Raw genomic sequence first — 27,039 nt, forward strand, 5'->3', positions numbered from 1 at the left:
GTCGCCTACAGCTGGGCAAAGTCGGCCAACACAGAAGCCTATTTGCTAATAAAGGGTTGGTTATCCCGTGTAATTTATTGAATACTGTACCGAAAGTGAAAAACTCCACAGCTGTAAGTGTATTGGTTGTTTAGCCTCTTGACTGCTGCTGCCCAGCTGCACAAGAGGATCGTACCACATACCAGCAGCCTGACAAAGATCCAGACTCAAAATTCTAAGTACAGTTTCTACTGAATGCATATTGCTTTCACACCATCATAAAGTTGAAAAATCCTGAATTGAACCATCATAAGTCAGGGACCATCTGTATACACATATATGTCCACACACACATACGCGCGCAGACACACACACTTCTTTATATGTTCCTTTTTAACACAAATGGTAGCATATCATACTCACTGTTCTGCAACTTGTTTTTTTCACTTAATACCTTGGAGATCAGGGCAGAGAAACACTATAAAGAGTTTCTTCATTCTTTTCATCACTGGCATTGTGTTTCATTCTACAGATGGACCATAATTTGAGTATTCGTCTAATATTAGATATCAGTTTTATTTCCAACACTTTATTTTTATTTTTTTAATTTTTTGATTTGTTTAGAGAGACAGAGTGTGTGTGCATGCGCTAGTGAGGGAGAAGGGCAGGGGGAGAGAGAGACAGAATCTTAAGCAGGCTCCACATGCTCAGCGTGGAGCCTGACATGGGGCCCGATCCCACGACCCTGGAATCATGACCTGAGCAAAAATCAAGAGTCTGATGTTCAACCGACTACACCACCCAGGCACCCCCTAACACTTCGCTTTAAAACAAAGGACAGAAATGGATGACAAAAATAGAAATAGAAATTGCATGCTTGTACTTGGGAAAGAAAGTGAAGGAAAAGATAAAACCAACCTCAGAAATGAAGTCTAAGTTACAAGATTCCCAGGGAAGAAGAGATTCAACTGAAAATTTATTATGTGCCATTAAAGAAATGCCAGAAAACAACTGACAGACTAAAAAGGAAAGAAAGAGAATCACAGAAAAAAATGGCTGAACTAGAAGACAAGCCAAGAAGATGCAGTGTACACATTTATTATTAGATTCCTTGAAGAAGGAAAACAAAACAGTGGTATAGTGCCAAAATTAAAAATTATAATCCAAGAACAAGTCCACAAATACAGTAACACCTGAAGCTACATGCTGAAAGGGCCCGCCAAGTACCTGGTCAATTCTACCCAAAATGGTAAATTCTATTACAACAGCTATATTGATAAAATGACAGAATGAAAACAAATCAAATAACCAGTTCAAACCTGGAAAAAGTACAACAGAGAAAACCAAAAGAATTTACAAAATAGGAATAAAAGCAGAAAATAATAGAGTGCAGAAAGAGAGTAGACAATTTTAAAGAATCAAAATCTTTGGGATGCCCGGCCAGCTTGGTCGGTGGAGTGGTGAATCTTGATCTCAGGGTTGTGAGTTCAACCCCATGCTGGGTGCAGAGAGTACTTAAAATATTTTTTAAAAATTCAAAATCTTTGTTTTCTGGGGAAAAAAGTTACCAAAAGGCAACCGACTAGCCAATGTAATCAATAAAGGAGCAGTGCCTAAGTGTACAGAATAAGAACTAAAAAGGAGGAAATTATCGTTGAAGCAGAGGAAATTAAAAGAAACACAAGAGACAATTCTGCACCAATTTCTACACATTTTAAAATCTAAATGAACTGGATAATTTCCTAGAAAAATAAAATATACCATAAGTGACCCAAATAGGAATAGAAATATTACACGTATAAATCACCATAGAATAAAAGAGAAAATGACCATGGAGCTACCTCCCAAAAGGACCAGGACTCCATGATTTCCACAGAGAATTTTACCAAACTTTCAAAGACCAATGCTACACAAATTGTTCTGAAGCATACAAAAATAAAAACATATTTCTAATTCTTTTTAGGGGGCAAGTATAACTTTGGTAGCTCGACCTGATAAAGATGAAGCAAATCAGAAAATTACAGATTAACCTGATAAAGATAAAGCAAATCAGAAAATTACAGGTCAATATCACTTGTGATTATCAATGCAAAAATCCTAAAGTATTAACAATCAGAGGAAGGTAGGACTGTTAAATTGTTTGAGGGAAGAGCTCAGCAAAGCCATTCCCCAAAAAGCAATGATAAAACTGTACAAACTTATTTAAAAAAAAAAACCCACAACAACAACTATTTTGAGACTCTTCAAAGTCATCAAAACCACACAACAACTGGAAAGCACTTATTCAAGAAAAACTCCTGGACATCACATAAGAACAGCGTGAGTCTGTGGCATTTTAGCTTGAGGTGTTCCCAAGCCCCTCACTGGCCCAATCAGCAGGTGTTCTACTAGGGCAGGGCGGGCCATGAAGACCACCGGCTTTGCTGCCAAAGGGGACTAACTTGATTTGGATCGAGCATATAAAAAGCCTGTCCCTCTAGGGCACAGGGATTGCAGTGCCAGGAACGGTAAGCAGCGGACAAAGGAGAGCAGCCAGAAATACTGCACGTTGATCTCAGGAACGAGTCCACCAAAGTGCCTCGAAATTCAAGTATGCTAAATACAAACACATCAAGACCAAGACACGTCCCAAACTGCTGAAAATCAAAGGCAAGGGGGACACCTTGAACACAGTGAGAGAAAACCAGCTCTTTATGTACAAGAGAATCACAATGAGATTAACAGCCAACTACTACTCATGGCAAACGGAAGGCCAGAAGGTAGTAGAATTACATATTCAAAATGCTGAAAGAAACAAATCTGTCCAACGAGAATTCTACATGCAGCACAACTGTATTGCAAAAGCGGAGGCAAAATAGAAACATTCCCGGAGAAACAAAGACTCACGGAACAGCCTTATGCAGGCCGAAAGGACGGGACAGCACGTAGTAAGACCAACTCTACAAAGAACTAAGGGGTGCGGGTAAAGAGAATCATGTAGGTAAATATAAAAGACGACAGAAGTACAGAATTTTCTCTTTTCTTCTTTTAACTGAGTTAACAGACAGTGGCATGAAACAATAATCATAAAACTTATTTGGGGGCCTATAAAGTAGAAAGATCTAACATACTTGATGATAATAGCCCAGGAGTAGAGAATAGCACTGTACTAGAGTCAGGTAATGACAACAGGTTGGAACTCAAAACCACGGGAAGAAATAAAGAGCACGAGAAACAACAAACACATGAGTTTATATAAGAGATTCTGTAAATAAACTTTTTCTGTGTGTATGGGTACGTGCATATATATATTTTCCCAAACCATCTGAAGGGAAGTTGCGGTAATCAGGAACCTTCACTTCAAAATATTTCAGTGTGTATCTCCTAAGAAAAATAACATTCTTGGGCCGCCTGGGTGGCTCAGTCGGTTTTTGGCTCAGGTCATGATCTCATGGTTTGTGAGATCCAGCTGCGTCGGGCTCTGTGCTGACAGCTCAGAGCCTGGAGCCTGCTTTGGAATCTGTGTCTCCATCTGTCTCTGCCCCTTCCCTGCTCGTGCTCGCTCTCTCTCTGTCTCTCAAAAATAAATAAACATTAATCTTTTGTATAACCACAGTGCTTCAGCAAATTTGGTATTGATATAATACTATTATGTAATAAAAGCAGGGAACTATCTGATTCTTTTTGACAAAAACGAACCATTCCATTGAATGGATGTAAAATAATTTATTTAACCATGTCTCTGTTAACGGACATTAAGGTTAATTCCAATCTTTCACAAATAATTTTCACTCACCAACCATGCACATATGTCCTTTTTACACGTGTAAGCATTTCTGTAACCAAAATTGCCCTTCACAGGAGGGCACCATCTACCAAAACAACAGATACTATATAGTCCCTATTCAAACACTGCTGCTGTCCCAATACTGTCCTTAAGAGCAACTATTGGCAGGGTGCCTGGGTAGCTCAGTAGGTTAAGCTTTCGACTTCAGCATAGGCCACGATCTCATTGTTTGTGAGTTCGAGCCCCGTGTCAGGCTCCGTGCTGACAACTCAGAGCTTGGAGCCTGCTTTGGATTCTGTGTCCCCCTCTCTCTCTGCCCCTCCCCTGCTCACACTGTCTCTCTCTGTCTCTCAAAAATAAATAAACATTTAAAAAAATTTTTTTTAAAAAGAGCAACTATTGGCTATTGGCTAAATTCCTAGAAGTGGAATTGCTGGGTCATAAGCTATAGTGTTTGTACTAACGTAAAAAAAAAAAAAAAAATCACCAAGCTATACTTTTTAATTTAAAAAAAATTTTTAAAGGTTTTATTTTAATCACCTGATGCTTATCACAAGTGCACTCCTTAATCCCCATCACTTATTTCCCCCATCCCCACTTTCCTGTCCTCTGTCACCATCAGTGTGTTCTCTAGAGTTAACAGCCTGTTTCTTGGTATGCCTCTCTCCCTTTTTTCCCCTTTGCTCATTTTTTTTTCTTTCTTAAATTCTACATATGATTTGATCATAGATGAAATTTGTCTTTCTCAGGTATTTGTCTTTCTCAGACTGACTTATTTTGCTTAGCATAATACTCTGGCTGTATGCACGTCATTGCAAATGGCAAGACTTCATTACTTTTATGGCTGAGTGATATCCAAGATACATTTGTAAGAGGAAAATCAATGGATAGAATAGAGTGTAAGAATGCTACTGTGTCCATCAAAAAATTGGGGCGCCTGGGTGGCGCAGTCGGTTGGGCGTCCGACTTCAGCCAGGTCACGATCTCGCAGTCCGTGAGTTCGAGCCCCGCGTCAGGCTCTGGGCTGATGGCTCGGAGCCTGGAGCCTGTTTCCGATTCTGTGTCTCCCTCTCTCTCTGCCCCTCCCCCGTTCATGCTCTGTCTCTCTCTGTCCCAAAAATAAATAAAAAAACGTTGAAAAAAAAATTTAAAAAAATAGATTATATATGCATGTTTTCTTGAATATCCAGAAAATTCTCTGAAAGGATACAGGTGATAGGAAAATAGTAAACAAGACAACGGCACAAAGGAGATTTTTCATTGCATACCTTTTTTTTGTTTGTTTTGGAGGAGGAGGAGGAAGAATTGGGGGTAGGGTTTGAAACCAGAAACACCCTCAATTAGCTAAGTCACTTGTCAGACCCTATTTCTCCACCCATAAACATTAGAAAAGGAAAGCGAAATATGGAATACTTCATGAATGTGCATATCACCCTTGCACAGGGCCGGGCTGATCTTCTCTACATCATTCCAATTTGAGGGTATGTGCTGCCGAGGTAAGCGCTGTCTACCTTCTTATAATAAAGACTGTGAAATACAAATATTCCTTTAGAAATTAAATAAATGAAATTTGAACTCAAAATATGAGTCACACAGCAGGTTAGGCACAATTGAAGAGAGACTTCAAAAAGAAATTCTGAAAGAAATTACTAGAATTCAGTACAAAGAGATGAAAAATATCCAAGAGAATTCAAGAAACACGCAAGACAGACGGGAAATCTAAAATACATACACTTGGGGCCCCAGAAGAAAAACAGGGACAACGGAGAGGCAATACTTGAAGATACAGTAACTGTAAGTCAATAAGCCACAAAAAGAATGAAAATAATCCCAGAATGAACTTATAAGATGCTAAAAGCAATAATAAACTCGAAAAATATTTAATGTAAGTGAAGCTTTAAGAAAATTATGGTACAAAAAAAAAGAAAATTACGGTATAAAAATACTATCAATAATGTTTACCTGATGGGATTTAGAAAATCAAGAGGGAAGTAAAATACATATGGTATCAGCATTTAAAGTGGGGAGAGGTAATTAGGTCGAAAACATTCTAACATCTTTGCATTACTTTGGGAGAAGCGCACAGATACTGACGAGGTTAAGGAGGTGACATGGAGAAAGGACTCACTAAAAGAACAGGAATGTGCCACACAACTTCCAAAGGAGTAGAGGTTAGACCTGAAGAGATGTAGCAAACCCAACTCAGAAGAAAGCAGGGGATGAGATTACAAATAAGAAATTTTGTACAAACAGGAAAAAACAGAAACCACAAAATAAAACGGTAAAAACAAATCTAATTAGTGTAAATGGGTTAACCTTTCTATTAAAAGAGAAAGGCTATAGGGGTGCCTGGGTGGCGCAGTCGGTTAAGCGTCCGACTTCGGCCAGGTCACGATCTCGCGGTCCGTGAGTTCGAGCCCCGCGTCGGGCTCTGGGCTGATGGCTAGGAGCCTGGAGCCTGGTTCCGATTCTGTGTCTCCCTCTCTCTCTGCCCCTCCCCCGTTCATGCTCTGTCTCTCTCTGTCCCAAAAATAAATAAAAAACGTTGAAAAAAAAATTAAAAAAAAAAAAAAGAGAAAGGCTATCGAAACAGATGAAAAATTTAAAAGAACGATACAGGATTGAGCCCTGCATTGGCTCCATGCTGAGCGTGGAGCCTGCTTGGGATTCTCTCCCTCCCTCTCTCTCTGCCACTCCCTCGCTCGTGCTCTAAAAAAAATAACAATACAAAAAAAGCTATATGCTTTTTATAAGAAACACACCTAGGGACGCCTGGGTGGCTCAGTCACTTAAGCATCTGACTCTTGATTTTGGCTCAGGTCATCTTGTGCGTGTGCTCTCTCTCTCTCTCTCAAATAAATTAAAAACAAAAGAAACACCTCTAAAATTTGGTCATGGAAAATATGAAAACCAAAGAATGAGAAAATGTGTACCATGCAAATACTGAGCAAAAGAATGCCCATTAATATTTTAGTATTTAGTACTTAAGATAGGCATAGCTACATTAATATCACATAAGGCAGACTTTAAGACAAAAACATTACTACAGAGTCATGACAAATTGATAAAAGTTTCAGTTCACTAGAAAAAATATACAAATTCTAAGAGATATGTAACTAATAACATAGCTTTAAATTATATACAGAAAACTCTGACAGAATGATAAGGGAGAAAGAGACACTCTTCAGTCATAGGGATAGATTTTAGCATACCTCGCTCGGTACCTGCTACAAGGGAACAGAATCAGTGCCAACAGAGGAGGAATAGATGACATGACCACTAAAGAACTTGACCTGAGCATGTGTCCTTGTCAGGTATATTCAGAACATTCACAGAAATATCTATGTATTGAGCCACAGAAGAAATCTCAAATTCCTAAGGATTGAACTCATGCAAAGTATGTTCTCTAATTAAAATGTAATAAGCTACAGGGGAGCCTGGGCGGCTCAGTTGGTTGAGGCTCTGACTTCAGCTCAGGTCATGATCTCTCGGTCAGTGAGTTCAAGCCCCACATGGGGCTCTGTGCTGACAGCTAAGAGCCCGGAGCCTGCTTTGGATTCTGTGTCTCCCTCTCTCTGCCCCTCCCCTGCTCATGCTATGTTCTCTTTCTCAAAAACGAATAAATGTTAAAAAAAATTAAATGTAATCAACTAGAAAAACAACTAGAAAATCCTCAGGTTTGGAAATTAAGAAATGCAGTTGTACATAATGCATAGGGCAAAGAAGAAGCCACAATGAAAACTAGAAAAAATTTTGAACTGAATTAAAATGAAAATATGACCCTCAAAACTTATGGGATGTGGCTAAGACAATGTTTATAGAAACTTTGTAGCCTTAAACACGTATATTTGACAAGAAAGAAAGAAATTCAATGAGCCACCCATCCACGAAAGGAACTTAGAAAAATATGCAAATTACCTCCAAGGAAGTACAACAAGGGTCAGGAAACTTTTTCTGGAAAGAGCCAAATAGTATTTTTTTCCCACAACCCCTTAAGAGTTAAAAAAAAAAAAAATTCTTAGTTGGTGGGCTGAAACAAAACAAAACAAAACAACAATAACAAAAAACAGGCTGTTGGTCAGATTTGGCCCTTAGGCCACAGTTTGGTGGCCCAAGAAGGAAGGAAATAATGAAGATATGAGCAAAAATTAATGCAACAGAAAACAAATATACAACTGGAAAAAAATCAACAAAGCCAAATTCTGTACTCCGGGAAGAAAACAAAGCCAAAACAAAACAGAGGCACCTGGCTGGCTCAGTGAGTGGAGCATGCAACTCTTGATCTTGGGGTTGTGAGTTCAAGCCCCGTGTTGGGTGTAGAGCCTACTTAAAACAAAACAAAATAAGAATAACTAGTATCAGTGATAAACTGCCAGTAAGACTGATTAAGAAATACAGATGAAGGCCCACATTATCGATATCAGGATTGAAAAGAAGCTATTATAATAGATCCTACAGATAGCAAGAGGCTATTATAATCAATTTTATGATAATAAATCTGAAAAGGCAGGAGAAATAGACTGCTTGAAAAATACATAAAATCTGAAATAGTTTATTAAAGACAAAAGAAGGAAATTGAATCTTTAATTTAAACATCTTTCCACAAAGCAAACCCCATGTCCCAATGGTTTTTCTAGTAAATTCTACTAATCAACTAAGGTAGAATACCAACCATACACAAATTTTTCCAAAGAATAAAAAGGAGGAAAACTTCTTAGTTTGTTCTACGAAGTCTGCATAGCCTTTTTTTTTAAACCAAAACCTGACACATTTATCACAAAAAAAGAAAATTATAGGACAACCTCCCTCAGATAAAAAAACATGTTCAAAACAAAATATGAGCAAACAAATCTAGTAATTTATTAAAAGGGCACCCTTTATGATGAAGTTGAGTTTATTTCAGAAATGCAGGTGGGGGGCCCCTGGGCGGCTCAGTCAGTTGAGCATCCGACTTCAGCTCAGGTCATGATCTCACAGTTTGTGGGTTCGAGCCCCGCATCGGGCTCTGTGCTGACAGCTCAGAGCCTGGAGTCTGCTTCAGATTCTGTGTCTCCCTCTCTCTGCCCCTCCCCGTTCTTACTTTGTCTCACTCTGCCTCTCAAAAATAAATAAATGTAAAAAAAATTTTAATTAAAAAAAAGGAATGCGAAGTAGGTATGGCATTCAAAAATCAACCAATAAGGGGCACCTGGGGGCTCAGTTGGTTAAGTGTCCAACTCTTGATTTCGGCTCAGGACATGATCTCATGGTTTCTGACTTTGAGCCCTGTGTTGGGCTCTGTGCTGGCAGTGCAGAGCCTGCTTGGGATTCTCTCTCTCCCTCTCTCTCTGCCTCTCCCACACTCTTGCTCTCTCAAAATAAATGAATAAACTTAAAAAAACCAATAAACTTCCTCACATCTTAAGAGAATAAAAGAGAAAAATCGTATGATCATAAAATGTTTCAACAAATTCAATATCCATTTATGATTTACAAAATATAACACTTGGGGTGCCTGGGTGGCTCAGTCGGTTAAGCATTCAACTCTTGGTTTAGGCTCAGGTAATGGTCTCATTGTTCTTGGGTTCAAGCCCTGCATCGGGCTCTGGGCTGACAGAGCACAGCCTGCTTGGGATTCTCTCTCTCCTTCTCTCTCTGCCCCTCCCCAGTTCTTTCTCACACACAAAGTAAATAAACTTTAAAAATAAATAATAAAAAATAACAAAAATAACAAAATAACTTAGCAAAGTAAGGTTATCAGAGAATGTCTTTAATGAACGGTATGAATGGTATCTACAGAAATCTGCACGCCACATTATAAATGTGAAACGCTGGACACATTCCATCTGAGACCAGGAATAAGACAAGGATCCCTGTTACCGCCCCTCCTATTCAACAATGTCTTGGACTCCCTAGCCGAAGCAGCGACAGAAGAAAAAGTAAATGGAAGATAGGTGTTATGAAAGATGAAATGAAGGAGCACCTAGCTGGCTCAGTCAGTAGAGCGTGCGACGCTTGACCTCGGGGTTATAAGTTTGAGCCCCACATTGGGTGTACAGATTACTTAAAAATAAAATCTTAAAAAAAAAAAAGATGAAATGGGGGCGCTGGGGTGGCTCAGCTGCTTAAGTGACTGACTTCAGCTCAGGTCATGTTTAGGAAAGCTAGATAACAGGGGCGCCTGGGGGCTCAGTCAGTTAAGGGTCTGACTCTTGATCTCGGCTCAGGTCATGATCTCATGGTTTGAGAGATTGAGCCCCATCAGTGCAGAGCCTGCTTGGGATTCTCTCTCTCTCTCTCTCTCTCTCTCTCTCTCTCTCTCTGCCCCTCCCCTGCTTGTGCACACACACCTGTTCTTTGTCTCTCTCTCAAAATAAATAGGTAAGTATTTTTAAATTTTTTTTTTCAACGTTTATTTATTTTTTTGGGACAGAGAGAGACAGAGCATGAATGGGGGAGGGGCAGAGAGAGAGGGAGACACAGAATCGGAAACAGGCTCCAGGCTCTGAGCCATCAGCCCAGAGCCTGACGCAGGGCTCAAACTCACGGACCGCGAGATCGTGACCTGCTTGAAGTCGGACGCTTAACCGACTGCGCCACCCAGGCACCCCAATAGGTAAGTATTTTTAAAAAAGAAAAGCTAGGGGCGCCTGGGTGGCTCAGTCAGTTAAGCCTCTGACTCGATTTAGGCTCAGGTCATGATCTCGCAGTTCATGAATTCAAGCTCCACATCAGGTTCCATGCTGACAGTGCAGAGCCTGCTTGGGATCTTGTCTCTCTCTCTCTCTCTCTCTAAATAAGAAATACATGGGAACACATTAATAAGAGATACCCAAGGCTTCCCTAAAATGTATCAATCAAATTACAGACAGAAATCAAATAAGACTTATATAAACCTATATAAATAGAAGGATATTTCCTCTTCATGAATTGAAAACCTCAACATTGTATAGGTGCCAATATCTTCACAAACTGGTCTTTAGATACGATGCAGTCCTCCTCAAATCCTCAATATATTTGTGTATGTATGCTTGGAACGCGATCAACTGACTCTAAGCTTGGCCTAGAATAGGCATGGCACTCTTTAAGAACAGGTAGGAAGACTTCAATACAGAAATGTCAATAACAAAGGGAGCGTGACACTGGTGCAGACTGGACCACAGGGCCCAATGGGAGAGAAAGCAGAACTGAGCTGCAACCCCACCCCCCAACACGCAGCATTTCATTTGTGACAGAGGGGGCACTGGAAAGTGTGGGGAATTCAAGGGCCTTTCCAATCAATGGCACTGGGTCATTGGATAGACATCCACGTGAACAGTAATGAACCTTGCCACACACGACCTTGGATTCCAGGCAGGCCTCAATGGGGAAGGCAGAACAATTGATTTGACGTATTCCCTCTGCTTTATCGGATCCATTTTGTTTCTAACCATCACTGTTGTTTTGGTCTTTATTTCATGGTCAAAACCTCTATATTAATGAGTTTTAGCTTTTTGTTGGCCTTCATGTAAAAAATACAACCTAGGGGCGCCTGGGTGGCTCAGTCGGTTGAGCGTCCGACTTCGCTCAGGTCAGGATCTCACGGTCCGTGAGTTCGAGCCCCGCATCGGGCTCTGTGCCGACAGCTCAGAGCCTGGAGCCTGCTTCAGATTCTGTGTCTCCCTCTCTCTCTGGCCCTCCCCCCATTCATGCTCTGTCTCTCTCTGTCTCAAAAATAAATAAATGTTAAAAAAAAATTTAAAAAAAATACAACCTAATTGTTTTATGTGTTGAAATTTTAAATTATTTCAATATTTTTGTTCTTCAATGTGAGTTTTTTTAAAGATTTTATTTTTAAGTAATCTCTATACCCAACTTGGGGCTCTAACTCACAACCCCGAGATCAAGAGTCACACGCTCCACTGACTGAACCAGCCAGGCACCCCTTCAATTTGAGACTTTTGATTCATTTTCATATCCTATCATTCTACTGGTCTGGTCACTTCACTTTCCACAATCCGCTTATGTAGTCTTTCAGCTTTCCCTTTCTGCCCACCATTCACACATTAGCTCATTAAGACCCTTTGTGTACCCCGGGGCGCCTGGGTGGCTCAGTCAGTTAAGGGTCTGACTTCGGCTCAGGTCATGGTCTCACGGTTCGTGAGTTCGAGCCCCGCGTTGGGCTGTGGGCTGACAACTCAGAGCCTGGAGCCTGCTTTGGATTCTGTGTCTCCCTCTCTCTGCCCTCCCCTGCTCACACTCTGTCTCTCTCTGTTTCTCAAAAAAATGAATAAACGTTTAAAAAAATGTAAAGAAAGACCCTTTGTGTACTCGGCATGTCCTCATATCGTTGAGGTTGTCCAAAAGGAGTAACATGTAAAGGTCACATCACTAGGGACACTAGGGGAGGTCTTTGCCAGAGTGACTTAGCTCCTCAGTCAGAATGAGAAATTTCTACAATTTTAAATGAGTTTGTATTCCTGAAATTTGCATAATTCCTTTAAGATAGGACCTCATTGGTAGCAGTGTGGGAGTGATTATTTTGATTATATTTGGTTGGAAAAGTGGCGAGAGATGAAGGGGGAGGGGGAAGCAAGGCAACTCCATCAGAATAAACAGCTTTACAGGAAAGGGCAAAAGAGGGCTCCAGGAGGGCACGCCAATAAACCAAGCTGATAGGGCTGGGTCGGCATTACCTTGGTGCTGACAGCTTGGTACACAGCTACGTCACTAGCGTCCGGCCGGTGACACTTGGAAAGAACAGGTCAGATGGGGGGATGAATGGGGTTGACAGGATTGTGGGAAAGTCAAAGAGCTGGGGTCTACCCTCTCGGTTCTCACTATGCGTGTGAGGGCCAAAGAACGGAGTCTGGCTGAATTGAGGCAAAAGATCTCAGCTTCTGTATAGAGTGGGACCCTGAGTGACTCCAAACAAACACCAGGAGCTTCGTCTCAGGCGGGAAGCCCGTCACGTGGACAGGGACATGGCTAACGGACGAGGGCTCCCACTTCCTTCGGCAGCCACCAGACCGAAGTGTCTGCCGGCGGCCGGGCTTGAAGGAGAACTGCCAGCATTCGGGCTGTGTGCTTCCACCAATGGCCTGGCCCTACCGGCAGGCGGGAGCGGCTTGAGCAACGGACACTTGCAGTGCCCTCGTGTGGACACAAGGAGTAAAAGGAGGCAGGCTTCACTGTGAGTTTAGCATCCAACACTTACCTTTCCAGGTTCTCATGCTATCTAAACCAGAGAGAGAGATTCTTCTCGCTGCCATAGTGCACTCTGGCTTCTTGATGCCGCCATGCCCACTCCACACGACCTGTTCTTCTTGGTGCCGTTCAGAGAGATGGCTTGGCTTAGGGGGGCGGGGCGGTGGCACGTTGGACACAATGTCTGGTTCTTTTACTACACAGGGCAAGGAACCTTGGTTTTTATCTACCTGAACGGTGGGATTTAAGGAAGTTTCCAGCAATGCTGAAGAGAAGTGGTCCTTGGCTGGCCCATTGATATCTCTACTCCATATCAGGGCAGCCTGAGGCTTCGTGGAAGGCACCTTCTGAGATCCATTCCCATGGCGTGAGGGGTGGACCAAGTTACTGGGGGGCGCGGGCTGCAGGCAGTCAACAAAAACGTCATCAAATGAACTCTGTTCCAACGAGCGATCTGAGTTTGACCAGCTATCACATCTGGTGGGTAGACTGAGGGAAGAAAAGCATATAAATTTGACTGAAATGAAGCAAGTCCCTGGCAGAAATCAGAAAAAGAAAGCCAGGGCGCCTGAGTGGTTCGGTGGGTTGAGCCTCTGACTCTTGATTTCGGCTCAAGTCATGATCTCGCAGGTTGTGGGTTCGAACCCCACGTCGGGCTCTGCACTGATAGAGTGGAGCCTGGTTGGGATTCTGTCTCTCTCTTTCTCCGCCCCTCCCACTCTCTCTCGCTCTCTCTCTCAAAACAAACAAATAAACTAAAAAAAAAAAAAAAGCCATCTACCCATAGATAAAACCCACGCTGGCCTCTCTCCCATGCCTCTCTCCCTCTGCAACCCTCACCAGGCCTTGGATGCAGGAAAAAACGGTTTGTTGGTTTTCGCCATCATCTCAGTGTGGGATACGTAGGAAAATGCGAGGTTGGAAACTTTGTGGGAAAGCCACAGTGCTGGAATGCAGGACTCATCCCTCACGGTGGCTCCCGTGTCCCTACACCTTGGCTGCAGCAGGAAGAGGCGAGGAGAGACATGCCCGCTAGAAGGCGCTGCTGTGTCCTGAGCGGTCGGGCACACGGAGACTGTGTGCGTGACAGAGCCCGCCAGAGAAGGCGGCGGACCTTCCACAAATGTGCAGAGACGCGCACACGAGCATACCTGGTGTGACGTGGTCTTCCGGTCTCACAGTCGGACAGAATCAGATAATCAGGAAGGGAGAGAGACTCGGACTCACTCCTGCTTTCCTCAGTGGCACCGGTGTTGGTGCTCAGGTTGTCACTCGGCAAGGAGGAGCTGACGGTGTGGGCCGCGGGCAGGAAGCTGGCAGGGGCTGGCTGCAAGGATGGGGGCATGCGCGAGAAGCTGTCCACAGAATCTGCCGGAGAAATCATTTCCTGGGTTAACGTTTGAGAATGGCTTTAGCACTCACTCACAACTCCTGCAACAGCCAAATAGAAGATGCGAATCACAGCTGGTGTTTGTACTGATGGAGGAGACCATTTCCCTGAGCTATAAACAATGTCTGGGGAAGAAGGCCAATGTTCCAAGAAAGAAGTGTTGAATCAATTAAGAGTAAAAAAAGCCAAGCATTCTTGGCCTAAAAATCTGCGGTAACAGAGTCCACTCACAGCTTCTTTATAGCTCACAGCCGTAGACCTGCGTTACTATTTATGCACTCCACAAATACGTATACGTGCACATACATTTATGCATAATAAATATGCATGTACTTACATATGCGCACGTGCATATATGTATGTGTGCATATAGATATACATGTCTATGTCCACAGAGAATATCTACTATTGCACCTACTATGTGCCCAGAACTGTTCTAACTCTGCCGAGACAAAGACCCTGCCCTCACTGGAATCTACAGTCCATTAGAGGAGACAGACAAATAAAACATAAATAAATAATACCGTCAACGATGTGTAAGGAAGAGAAAAGAAAGAAATAGAGTGTGATGGCTGGTAAAGCCAGCATTTCTCAAGAAGCGCGACATTCAGAAACTTCCAGTGAAAAGGCTGCTTTTACTTCCCCTTTGAACCAAGTTGGCAGACGTTCTGGATTCCTGAGTCAGAGTGGCCCAGAACTGCCTGAGTTCAAGTCCAGGCTCTACTATCTAGCTGTTGAGACTTTGGTTAAGTTACCTGCTGGCTGCAAGTTTCCTTCTTTGCAAAGTGGAGATGCTAATAGTACACATGCCACAAAATCGGTCTGGGGATAAGATGAGTTAATACACAAAAGCATGTAACAGAGTTCCTGGCCAGAGTACTCACGATGTGTTGACTACCTATGGTTGTCGCATGTGGAGCCAAACACTTTATGCGAGAAGCCACAAGAAAGCCCTTTGGGCATGGTTCTCAGATGGAGAGGACTCTGCTCTTACGACCTTCTAAAAACTAAGGCGGGGGGCTACAGGGAACGATAAAGGTCATAGGGGGTGGTTTCTGGCTTCCTCCAACTTCATACCAGAACCTTCCATCTTCTGCCCAGTGCCTGACTCGTTCCTGTTCGTCTTTGGATACTAGGACACGTGTTACCTATCTGTTTTCGGGTAACTCCTGGATGAGGAAAGACACGGAAGAGACGTGTAATGTGGCACATGAATACGGATCTGGCTTGGGCTGAAGGTAGGGACGAGGGCGGCGAAGAGTGAGTGGCGAGCCAGGCAGAGTTGGTCAGGGAGGCTCTGCTTGTGTGCTCACTGTTGGACGCCAGCCAGGAAGGATTCGCTGAATCTTTGCAAGTAAGCTTGCCATCACTTCATTTCCTTTGGTTTGAGTGCTCTCGAGGCTCAGTAATGCAACCGAATGGCTAGCTGCACTTACTAAGCTTCCCAGGTTCCTGAAGGGAACAGGACTTTGTCCTCAGGAAGCACACCCTTCTGTGCCATCCAAGAGAGCCGGACGGGCTCTCCACCGCCACCTAGCGGTGTGAGGCATGTTTCAGCGGCAGGTGATAAGCACACAGTAATGCTGTCAGCTGTGGAATCTAGGACTGAGGTTTTGTCTACCAGACTAACGTGCTAGAAGTCAGATTCAAGGTCGCACAGGTTGAGGATCAGGGCGTGGTGCAATGATGCCAGGGGCTCAACAGCAAAGTCCGTGAAGGTGAGTGGATTGTAACCCTAGATGCAGTACAGCCAGTATATTACATAGAAAGGACACTACGTGTGCATGCATCTGTATGAGAGCGAGAGAGTGAGCGACAGAGAGAGCGAACAGGAGAAAGAACCCAGACGTAGCCCAGAGCAATGTCAGAGCTAACTTGCCCTGAGCTGACCTTGAGACAATTGGAGACAGGACAAATTCTTCCCTGCCTATGAGTTCCATTCTAGCATCCAGTGCAGAACAACCCACTAGACAACAGAAAAGCTAGACTTCCATGAATGTTGGAAAAACAGTGGTATTTAATATTTCTGGGAAATCAGCAGCTGCAACAGCATGGGGAAACTCAGAGCCCTACGGGACATCCTCACCCACATTCTACTTTTACTGCAAAAGCTACGGAGTGGCTTCAAGGCCACCAAAGTCACTTGTCATGCTCAGTGTGTGCACAATGGGGCCTGAAACCTAGAACCAGGTGAAAGGAAGCAGCTTCTAGAACCGTACTTTGTGGGAACAATTCTGATATCAAGGAGCCTGTCCGAATACCCTTGAGGAGGTGGGCTTGGCATCGTGATGTGTTTTCCCGCAGAAGTGCTCCAGGGTGCATCACATGCCCCAGGCCGCCCCCAGCTCACGGGAACCCCGGCCCTGCTCTCACCCGCACCATCCTCCAGTTGGCCGAAGTTGCAGACCTGACTGATGCTGTACACCCACACCAGCATTTCTACTTCGGTCTTAGCCACCAGATAGAATGTACGCAAAGCGGTCTTGACAATGAACACGAAGTTATTCTGAAATTCCTTCCGGACGAAGCCGGGGCCCACGTGCTTGCACACTGCACACTCGCTGAGGTCGATCACACGGATGGGCTTGCTCGAGTGCTTGGTCCTGTAGTACTCCAAGACGTCCGGGCTGCCGCTCATGCGGCCCCGCCGGAGGACGAACCAGCGCTTGCGCCAGGCCTGCAGGGAGGCAATTCGACAAGAAGTTACCGGACCCGCGGCATGGGCTTCTCCAGCTCTGCCGAGAACCTGTTTCATGACAAGGACAGCAGAGAAACAGATCGACCACCCTAACAGTGAAATGCAATGTCCACCCAGCTTTGCATTAAATAGCTAGTACACCATGTACAAGCCCCTTTATTCAATGATTTTAAGGATGGCTCGTCACTGGGGACTGCAGCAATGGCATTCGTGCCCACGGGTCAGAGGACCAGATCTATACAATCATCCCAACTGATGCAGCTGAGGAGTGTCACATCAACGCACATGTGTTCATGCTTACAAAAAAAAAAAAACTTAGTAACGAATGAGAAGAAAGCCTTCTTAGCACTATCTATCTGAATCCCAAAGCCAAGATTGGACGCAAAAATCAGGTACAAATCGTGAGTGCCCACCATTGTCGGTATTGGCTAACATTATTTAACTTCTAGAGAATTGCTCAACAAGAAAAGAAAAATCATACACATTTGAGAGGAGAGACGATTACCATCATCTGAAGTTTCTGACCGTCTTTCTGTAACTCCCAACTGCTTTACCATAACTCATTGAAGCTCCAAAACTATCCTGTGGGAAAGGTAATTGTTTTCTCTGTGTGTACATTTTATGTCTGAGAACACTGAGGTTCAGAGTAACGAATGTGGAGTAAAACAGTCAAGAGGAGGAGTGTAGCCAGCATTCCGTCCTAAACCACAGTGTGTCCCAAAAATCGGGATGTCCTAGGGGGCATTGGAAAATAGGTGTTGTTTGCTTGTCATCCAGGCGGGCGGAGGGGAGGTGCATCCATGTGGCTTAAGCTTTCACAGCCTGCTGACAAGCACTATGACAGCTGAAAGGAGAGAGCCAAGCATTGAGGTAAAATGATCACGCTTCACCTGATCCACACCCAAAAAAGAGAATGATGCTCCAGAGAAACCAGCACCGGGAGGTGGGAAGATGCTTTGCATGCCCCTGGAGCTCCTCAGTCCCCACTGTCCCCTGACCTGGAATGAGCTGCCTCCTTGGGTATGAGACCTAGGAAAAGACGTATCTGCAATTGACCATGGCCCTGCCATTCCAAGGAGTCTTCGCTGTTAACTTCCCCACCATCTCCTGAAGCCAGGGAGAAGGAAGTAAGGCCCTTCCTCAAAGCCGTCCATTTTCAGGGCGCCTGGGTGGCTCAGCTGGTTGAGCGTCCGACTTCGGCTCATGTCATGATCTCGCGGTTCGTGGGTTCGAGCCCTGCACTGGGCTCTGTGCTGACAGCTCAGAGCCTGGAGCCCGCTTCAGATTCTGTGTCTCCCCCTCTCTCTGCCCCTCCCTGCTCATGCTCTGTCTCAAAAATAAATAAAAACATTAAAAAAATTTTTTAAAAGCCGTCCATTTTGTTACATTAGGGCACCCTGTGTTCTGCTGTGGAGAACCAGACACAGACCAGGGGAGCAGGCCGACGGGCCGACGGCGGGGCTGTTTTCCAGCGGAGACACTTGATGCTGCAGTTGGCAAGTGCAAGGGGCAGATTTATAGCTGTGGTTAGCTCTTCTGAGCGGTGGTGTGTGCGACAGCAGGAAGTGCGGGCTTCTGCCAGGAGGCATGGTGACCACTGGGACAGGAAGTCCTTTCTATCTCTAGCTTCTTGGGCCTGACACATTTATAAAGCCACCAGCTGAGACCAAGAGACCCCTGTAGAACGACAGGCCACCATCTGGGAGAGTTCTCAGCTCCCTCACTGCCCAGGGAACCGGAGACCTGAGGCAGCAGAGAACCCAACCAAACGCCGACAGGGGAAAGGCCAGTCATCACAAGAGATCTACCGTTACGCCTCCGAAAACCCCTGTGAGGCTGCGGCAATGGGGCAGGCACTCCGCGCTGGGTTGGGACAAGGAGGGAACAGGCACTTGGCAGGTGCGCCCGGCCTTGGTTTCGCCTCTCTGAGGCAAGGTTTGGCCACTCCGAAGAGGGACAGAGCGGTGCGATTAAGCCCTCATCGTCAAAGATTAGAAACATCACAGCACGTTTGTGTGCTCATGGGGATGATTCAGGAAAGACAGGAAAATGCATGATTCAATAAACTCCTGTTGCAGAAACATGGCATCAGATGAGGTAAAGCCACTGAACAGAAGTGCTCAAGTGTCACTGTGCAGTTCAGGACATGGGGGGATGGGAAATCGGGCAAACAGGGATGCAGGGCAGGCCCAGGGAAGGGTCCAGGGGACAAGGGAATGCCATGTGTACCCACTAAGGAAAGCTTTCACGGGGAGCCTGGGGCAGCCCGAACTTTCCAAAGGCTACTGTGGTAGGGAAATGTGAACAGGAACTTTGTTGTACTTCCCCAAACTGATTCTAAAAGAGGAAGTCAAACGGAGTGCAGAACCAAGTGTCAACTTAATTGTTCTGAGTTTTATGGGAACAGATTTCTCATCCTTTAAGAGCAGTTTGGGGGGGATAAAAGTAATAGCAAGAATCTCTGTGCATCCTGCCCGATGATGGAGACAGAGAATTGGGTGAGAGCCAGGGTGGGGAAGGGATCTCAAGCCGTGGCAGTGGCTGCACGGGCGGAGGGTCGGCTGGGAACAGCATGAGCACAAGAGGAGAATGACATGGTCATGTCTGAATGTCACTCATTTGTTCAACAGCCATCTCCCAGTGGCCCGCTCATATGCTGACACCGTGTGGGCACCGGGAAAACAGAGGGGACCAGGGCACAGGGCCGTGGGGGGCAGGGGAAGTGGGCAGAGGGATAAACAGACAATTGCAGTCCGGGAGGTCAGTCCTATGGTCACGGAAAGCCAAAATTCTCTGGGGACGCACAAAAGACACATGCGATTGCGGGGCCCAGGGAAGCTTCCAGGAGGAAGTGGTGGGGAAGCCAAGGCTGAAGAAGGGCCCAGGAAGCAGCTAGTGGAAAGGCTTCTGCTACAATTGCTTGCAAGTGTCTGGCCGCCGCTCGGGCTGCCGAGGCGTCCGCCGCAGAGACACCATCTCCAAGGGCGTGTGGCGAGCCCGCCACTGCACCCGGAGCAGGTCCCCTGACCCCACCCAGGCGCCTTGACTGTACACATCTCGGCTGATTTGGATAGCTGACTGTTTGGGTCCCTTGTTTTTTCTCTCCACACGCTTGTGCATCAAACTCCCCAAGAGCTGGCCCCTGAAACCCTACGCACCCCCCTTGACCCTAATAAAGGCAGAAGCCAGGCCCCTGGGAGCACTGTCTGTACCAACGACGTCGAGCCATGGCCCCAGGTGTGTCGTGCACTTTCCAGGTGTGCACATGACAAAGGCCCTGAAAGCAGCCGGCCTGTGCAAAAGTGAGGCTCTTTACAATAAAACAGCATGGGGCATCGGGCTGCCTCAGCCTGGATCATGAGTTCAATCCCCATGTTGCATGTTGACATTTCTCAAAAATAAACTTAAAGACGGGCGCCTGGGTGGCTCAGTCAGTTGAGCATCCGACTCTTGATTTGGCCTCAGGTCATGATCTCACGGTTTGTGATTTCCAGCCCCTCATTGGGCTCCGTGCTGACAGTGCAGAGTTTGCTGGGGATTCTCTCTCTCTCTTTGCCCCTCCCCGTCTCCCCTTCTCTCTCTCTCTCCTCCTCAAAATAAATAAACTCTTTTAAAAAGATACAATGAGGGGCGCCTGGGTGGCGCAGTCGGTTAAGCGTCCGACTTCAGCCAGGTCACGATCTCGCGGTCCGTGGGTTCGAGCCCCGCGTCGGGCTCTGGGCTGATGGCTCAGAGCCTGGAGCCTGTTTCCGATTCTGTGTCTCCCTCTCTCTCTGTCCCTCCCCCGTTCATGCTCTGTCTCTCTCTGTCCCAAAAAAAATAAATAAACGTTGAAAAAAAAAATTAAAAAAAAAAAGATACAATGAAACAGTTCCAAGACATTAATCATGCAAACAGGTAAACAAAGGGAAAGAATCGATCACTATGCTGCCCTTCCTCGACAAGCCGTCCCACTGGGAAGATGAAGGCAAACACCTGTTTATAAATGCGTTCTGACCCATAAAGGAAAATAAATGACAGATTTCGAATATCCCCATTTTGCCACCCCTGTGAATCAGCAGCTATAGGCATGAGGCACCAACACTTGCTGGCTCAGGAAGCGAAATGGCACGAGGGTGTGATCGACCACAAGCCGACCCGGGGGGGAGATCCGGCATCTCAAAGGCCCACGTTCCTCCACACATAAACAATAAGGAAAAGGGGGGCAGACTACCCAGGAGATGAAAACTTTATATCATAGTGCCTAGGGGACGTTCATCTGAGTGAATTGGTTTAAAATCCTTTTGGTTACAAGAGGGCTTCTACCGAGGGCTCAGCTAATAATAATAATAATAATTCACAAGCCACATATGGGTTTTATGTGGGTTGCTAGGTTTGTGCTTTCTTTTATGAGAGAGAGTGCACGGGGCAGGGGCAGAGAGAGAGGAGACAGAATCCCAAGCAGGCACCCACTGTCAGCACAGAGCCCAACTTGGGGCTGGGACTCTAGAACCGGGAGATCATGAGCTGAGCTGAACCCAAGATCAGATGCCTACCCGGCTGAGTCCCCCAGCCACCCCCACTCAATAAACAGTTATTAAGTACCTACTGTGTGCCAGGCACTGTGCACAACAGGTGGAAGGATGCTGGAGGACTGGTGAACTCACAGAGGACGTGAGGGCTTGAGAGCTGCTGTCTCTTCTCACGTAGGAGCTCTTTACCTTTTACAAGTGCAGGACCGCTAGCTTCCACGGCTGCCCTGAAGTCCGCCCCCTCCCCTTGGACCTCCTCCACTGCACACGTCCCAGAAGCAGCGCCATCATCATTTTATAAGTTAGTCATAATTGTGGCTAATTGTGTGCACAGTGATTTTGCTTTCCAGATCCTCTCGGTGCAGGACATGCTCATCTTCACAGAGAAATGGAGTATAAAAAAAGGGGTTCCTTTTGAATTCTGATGCTGCTTCTCACTTTCTGGGCGGCCTTGAGCACTTGACCGCTGCGAACCTCGGCATGTGTAAATGGAGCCAGTATGCCCTGGCCTGCCTCCCGTGTGCTGTGATTGCGGCGAAGCCACGACAAATGGACAGAGAAACATTATCAATTTGAAAGTAACTTATAAAATGATGATGGGGCTGTGTGTTACCAGGGCACAAGGCATTGCTTGCCCTGGGGAAACTTTCTCCCCTGTGGAGTGCATACCCCACCACCCCACCCCCCCACCCCCCGCAACCCATGCACCAATGGTTCTGAGGGCTTTTCTAGCTCTGATAATCAAAAATCTGTTTCCCATGAGCCTTTCCTGCCACAGCCACCAAGCTGACTCATTGCCACCCCATGAGTATCATCTCCAACAAGAAAAACCTGCAACATCCTGTAACCTTGTGGAAAAGTGTTTGTGCTCATTCCTCGAATCTGAGAAAGGTTAAAACTGAGCTCCTCCAGAAGGGTGTGTCTGGATCACAAGCCTGCTCATCTGTAGGGAAGTGTTAAAGGAATAATTGAATCTCATCTTTCTAAGACTAAAAGCTATGTGTTGTTCTCCTCTTAAACCAACCCAACTTGCTGACTTCATAATTTACAAACACCTCGTAGTTTGGTTCTTGGTAGACAGTGACCCTCCGGGTCAAAGAAAAGCCCAAGTGCCAGCGAGCCTGGGGTGGAATCTCAACTTCCCTGGGATGGGTTGAGTTAGGTCCCCCCCAACCCCCCATTCATATGCTGAAGTCCCAACCCCCTGGACCTCAGAGTGCGACTGGATTTGGAGACAGAATCTTTAGCAAGTTAAAATGACGCTACTGGTGTGGGAGCTAAGGGGAAAATGTGCACACATGCATAGAAGGAATATATCACAACGAGGCAGAGAGGGAAGATGGCTATCAGCCAGCTAATCAGCCAGGAGAGAGGCCTGGGATGGATCCTTCCTCCCGGCCCTGCCGACATCTTGATCCCAGACTTCTAGCTTCTTAAATCGTAAGACAGTACATTTCTGTTATTTAAGCCACCCAATCTCTGGCACTTTGTCACAGCAGCTCCAGCAAACGGATATGTTCCTCAACCGTTGGTACACATTCGAATCACTCCACTTCCAGCCACACCAGTGTAGAACTGGCACTGAACTTACCCCCTACCCATAAAACCAACTAGACCAAGTAGATGCAACGAGTGCTTTTAGACACTGGACGACAGTCAGTGCAGGGCTGTGACCCGTATGAGAAGAGAAACGAAAGAGCTAAGCCCATGGACCATCCTGGTTTTCGGCTTCCAGGCCCATTTCTAGACCATGACAGTGAGGGGAGGGGGTCCTAAACAGAGCACAGCAGTCTTGCAGAGTTGAGAAGACAGAGATAAAAATTCTGGATGGTTGAGGTGGCTGAAATTTGCAGGGAACAGGGCCAGAGAGGATGAAGCTAGGCAAGGAAAGAGTTCCAGAAGCCTACAGAGGAACCACTCCACAAGACCCGTACTAATGACAGCACGTGTACAGTGAAACTCCATGAGGTGAACCGAAACACAAATCCAAAAACAAAGACCAGGGACCCACGAACTGAACACCTACCAGGGCTGGGACATGTCTGACTTCTGACCAGTTAGAGTGGAAAAACCTGAAACACTCAGGAGAGACTCTGGAAAGGCCACAGCTTAGAATTGGAATAGGCCAAACCAGCCCTGGAGTGGAGGCGCTCTAGACTTGCCCAAAGAAAGCTTAACAAGAAGCCTTCGAATGATCAAGACTAACAAACATGGCCTAATTATTCACAGAAGCTCAGGAAGAATGTGGTTGGCAGGGCACCTGTGTGGTTCAGTTGGTTAAGCATCCAATTTCAGCTCAGGTCATGATCTCGCGGTTCGTGGGTTCAAGCCCCGCATCGGGCTCCGTGCTGACAGCTCAGAGCCTGGAGCCTGCTTCTAATTCTATGTCTCCCTCTCTCTCTGCCCCTTCCCGGCTCACGCTCTGTCTCTCTCTCCCAAAAATTATAAATAAACGTTAAACAAATTTTTTTTAAGATAAATAAAGTTTAAAAATATATACAATATTACTCTTGAGAGGGGCGCCTAGAGGGTCCTCAGTCAGTTAAGCGTCCAACTCTTGATTTCCACTCAGGTCATGATCTCATGGTTCGTAGGATTGAGCCCCACGTGGGGCTCTGCACTCACAGCCGGAGCCTGCTTGGGATTATCTCTCTCCCTGTCTCTCCCCCACTTGCATGTTCTCTTTCTCTCTCCCTCAAAATAAATAATCAACTTAAAAATACTAGTCTTGAGAAAAATGACTATTTTTGTGGGTTCATAACAAACCTAATCACCAAGATTCACTCATGACACATTTATGTGGCAAGAGACTGGGATGTGATGGTGAACCAGGCAGATGTGATCTCTAAGCTGGACACGAGGCAGTCACACAAGGCTTGGTACCAGACTTTTAAATCAAACACAGTAAATGCTCTATCCAGACACTGCAGCGGCCTGTTCACGATTAAATTGGGGTGTGAAAGTGATCAGTTAAGCAAACCTAACATGAGCTTTTACCAGCTATTGAGACAGATTATCAAAGTTGGAGTTTACGAAGGAGACACCTTAGAAGTCTGAACACTTGATTTGTGCGCTCGGTTTTACTTGCAAAGTGAGATAAACGTGGCCAGGTTATAGCAATTTCACTTCTTGTGCTCCAGAATTCACTCCCATAAAATTGAAGTGGCCTGTCTGGATTATGTCCATTGTCAAAAAACACTGAAATGAACGGAGAAACATCCTGAAAGTCTCCAAGGCTGTAAAGAGACACCTCTGGTTTAAACTGCTTTTCTGGCCAGAGTGATTACTGTCCCTTTGTTTCGGCGGAATTGGCCCCCTACCCCCTCTGCAGTGGTGAAATCCCAAAGCTATGAAATCATTTCCTCCACATACACACAGGATGGGTCCACAACCTGCCTTCGCAGCCAGGCTTCCCAAGTCAGGCTGAAGGAACAGGACCTCCATGTGGCTGCACTGGGAGCTAGGTTTCGACCCTTCGGTATTGCTGGTCCCTGAAGTACCTGCAGAGCATTGTTGATGTGGGCTTGTGGCGCAACGGACAGACTAGCGCTGTGGCCGTGAAGGGGGAATGGGAAGGACCCCTGTGTTGGAACAGATCTACATACTGACAGCGGTGGCGGTCACGCGAAACTACGGCTGATGAAAGTGCACTGATGCGCACACAGGCGCGCGTGTGCATGTGCGACAGGGGAAGCCTGCAGCAGCTCTCAGATGTTCCCGATGTCATTTACTGGTTGTGTAAGATAGAGACACTAGGGGAACAACAGAAGGCCACCAGCCTCCTGGGGATCTAATGATGTTTCTAAATAAGCTTACAAAAACATCCTCAACCCAAAAGAAGTCAAGAGAGTACAGAAAGCTGGCAGAGGGGGTGTGCACAAAACATGCTTGCCTTCACTCCACGTGTGTCCACACTTACAGTCACCGAACGGGAAGCGTGCTGGGGACAGAGAGAACTAAGACGCAGGCTCTGCTTCTACAATGCTCACGGTGGTCTCGTGGGCCTGGTGCACTGATGGGATGTGCTGCGTGGATGAATTTGCAACCGCCGAGAGGGTAGGAACGACAGTCGGTGAAGCTGGAGCGGTGGCACCAGCCGGTGGAAGACGCGGAATTGCTAGTCCCGGCCCACCAAGGGCACGTGACCACAACGGAGGGAGGCCTCCACGCTGAATGGCAGGCTCTGGTTTACAAATGCACAGACACCGTCACTGTGCAATGTGGTACCAACTGCTAGGAGTGCTCTGCGTGGGACAGCGGCACAGGAGCTGCCACCAATGGCATTCCTTTCTCTTACCAGTGTATCAACTTTTATTCATAATCCTGTGAAGTGCTCAAAGCAGTGAATTTTTCCAGAACAGGAAGTGTCTTGTTCATTAATGCAAGTTTCATCACTCCCCCTTCAGTGTTCAAGAACACTCTGTAACTTGGGAAGCCTGCGTGGCTCAGTCGGTGAAGCGTCCGACTTTGTCTCAGGTCATGATCTCTCAGTTCATGAGTTCGAGTCCCATGTCTGGCTCTGTGCTGGCAGTGTGGAGCCTGGAGCCTGCTTTGGATTCTGTGTCCCCCTCTCTCCCTGCCCATCCCCTGCCGGCACTGTCTCTCTCTGCCTCTCAAAAATAAACAAACATTAAAAAAATGTTTTAAACAACACTCTATAACTTAAGAAGTTGAACAAAAATTAGTTGAAATTCCAGAAAAGCAAAAACAGTGGGAGTTGGTCGGTGACCCGGGAAGGTATCTGAACACGTCACCGGGCAGGTTTTCCAGCTGGCTGATCCGGCCACTCCTGCAGCTTCCTGGGAGGCATCTGGAGGGAAACAGTGACACAGCAGTGCCCTGCAAGTCACGTGTCCGAGCCCTCTCAGCAAAGACTGTTTTATCCCACACAACTATCAGAAGCATTTCCCCTGATTTAGCTGTCTTCCAAAGTGGAATATTTCTGTCCCTTTACATGCACTCTTCTCTAGAGATCAGAAGACGGGGAGGAAAAAAAAGCAAAGACAAATAAGACTGGCCCTTGTCTGATTTACGGACTGACTTTTCATTTCCTCTTACATCCTTCCTCAACACTGTTCCTCTACGAGCAGGTTCCCCCCGCTGGCTTTTTCTTGTTGTTGTGTTGCCGTTGATGTGGGCTTTGTAAATGCTAGCTAGTGTTGAGAAAAGCTAACGAGTCAATCACCGCCGCCATTTGTACGGCCCCCAGGGATCTTGGATGCGGTCCCAGAACACGAGATGAAGGGGAGCAGTTGGTAACGACCTGAAGTTCCCCCATTCTCTTCCCAATGGCTTCACCATGAAAATACTCAGGAAGTTTGGGGCGTGTTTATGGGTTGCAAAAGGTGAAAATCATCAAACAAACAGAATTCTGAATAATGTTCCACTTTCTCTCCGCCTTCTACTTCCTTGCCAAAGGGGACCGCAAAAGCCATGGGACCCAAGGGCAGCGGGTCGGGAATTTCCAGGAGCCCGTTACACTGCTCCTCTTTGTCCTGGCTCAGTGCCAGTAGCCCTGGGATTGCTGGTG

General features: G+C 46.0%; 1 protein-coding gene and 1 non-coding gene across 4 annotated transcripts in view; both read right to left on the reverse strand.

The window, feature by feature from the left end:
- The window catches only part of GAB3 (GRB2 associated binding protein 3), an 80,595-nt gene that overhangs the window by 24,960 nt on the left and 28,596 nt on the right, over positions 1-27,039 (reverse strand). For all 3 annotated transcript variants that reach the window (XM_047847665.1, XM_047847664.1, XM_047847666.1), the window contains exons 2-4: positions 16,674-16,977; positions 14,062-14,278; positions 12,921-13,399 (exon numbers count right to left, since the gene is read on the reverse strand). In XM_047847665.1, the coding sequence (XP_047703621.1) occupies positions 12,921-13,399; positions 14,062-14,278; positions 16,674-16,977 (1,000 nt within the window). The remainder of the gene's footprint in view (positions 1-12,920; positions 13,400-14,061; positions 14,279-16,673; positions 16,978-27,039) is intronic.
- On the reverse strand, positions 5,144-5,249 carry LOC125159426 (U6 spliceosomal RNA). Its single transcript, XR_007149788.1, has one exon. It is a non-coding gene; the product is annotated as a U6 spliceosomal RNA (small nuclear RNA).

The sequence above is a fragment of the Prionailurus viverrinus genome, unplaced genomic scaffold, assembly GCF_022837055.1.
Source record: "Prionailurus viverrinus isolate Anna unplaced genomic scaffold, UM_Priviv_1.0 scaffold_49, whole genome shotgun sequence".
NCBI lineage: Eukaryota > Metazoa > Chordata > Mammalia > Carnivora > Felidae > Prionailurus > Prionailurus viverrinus.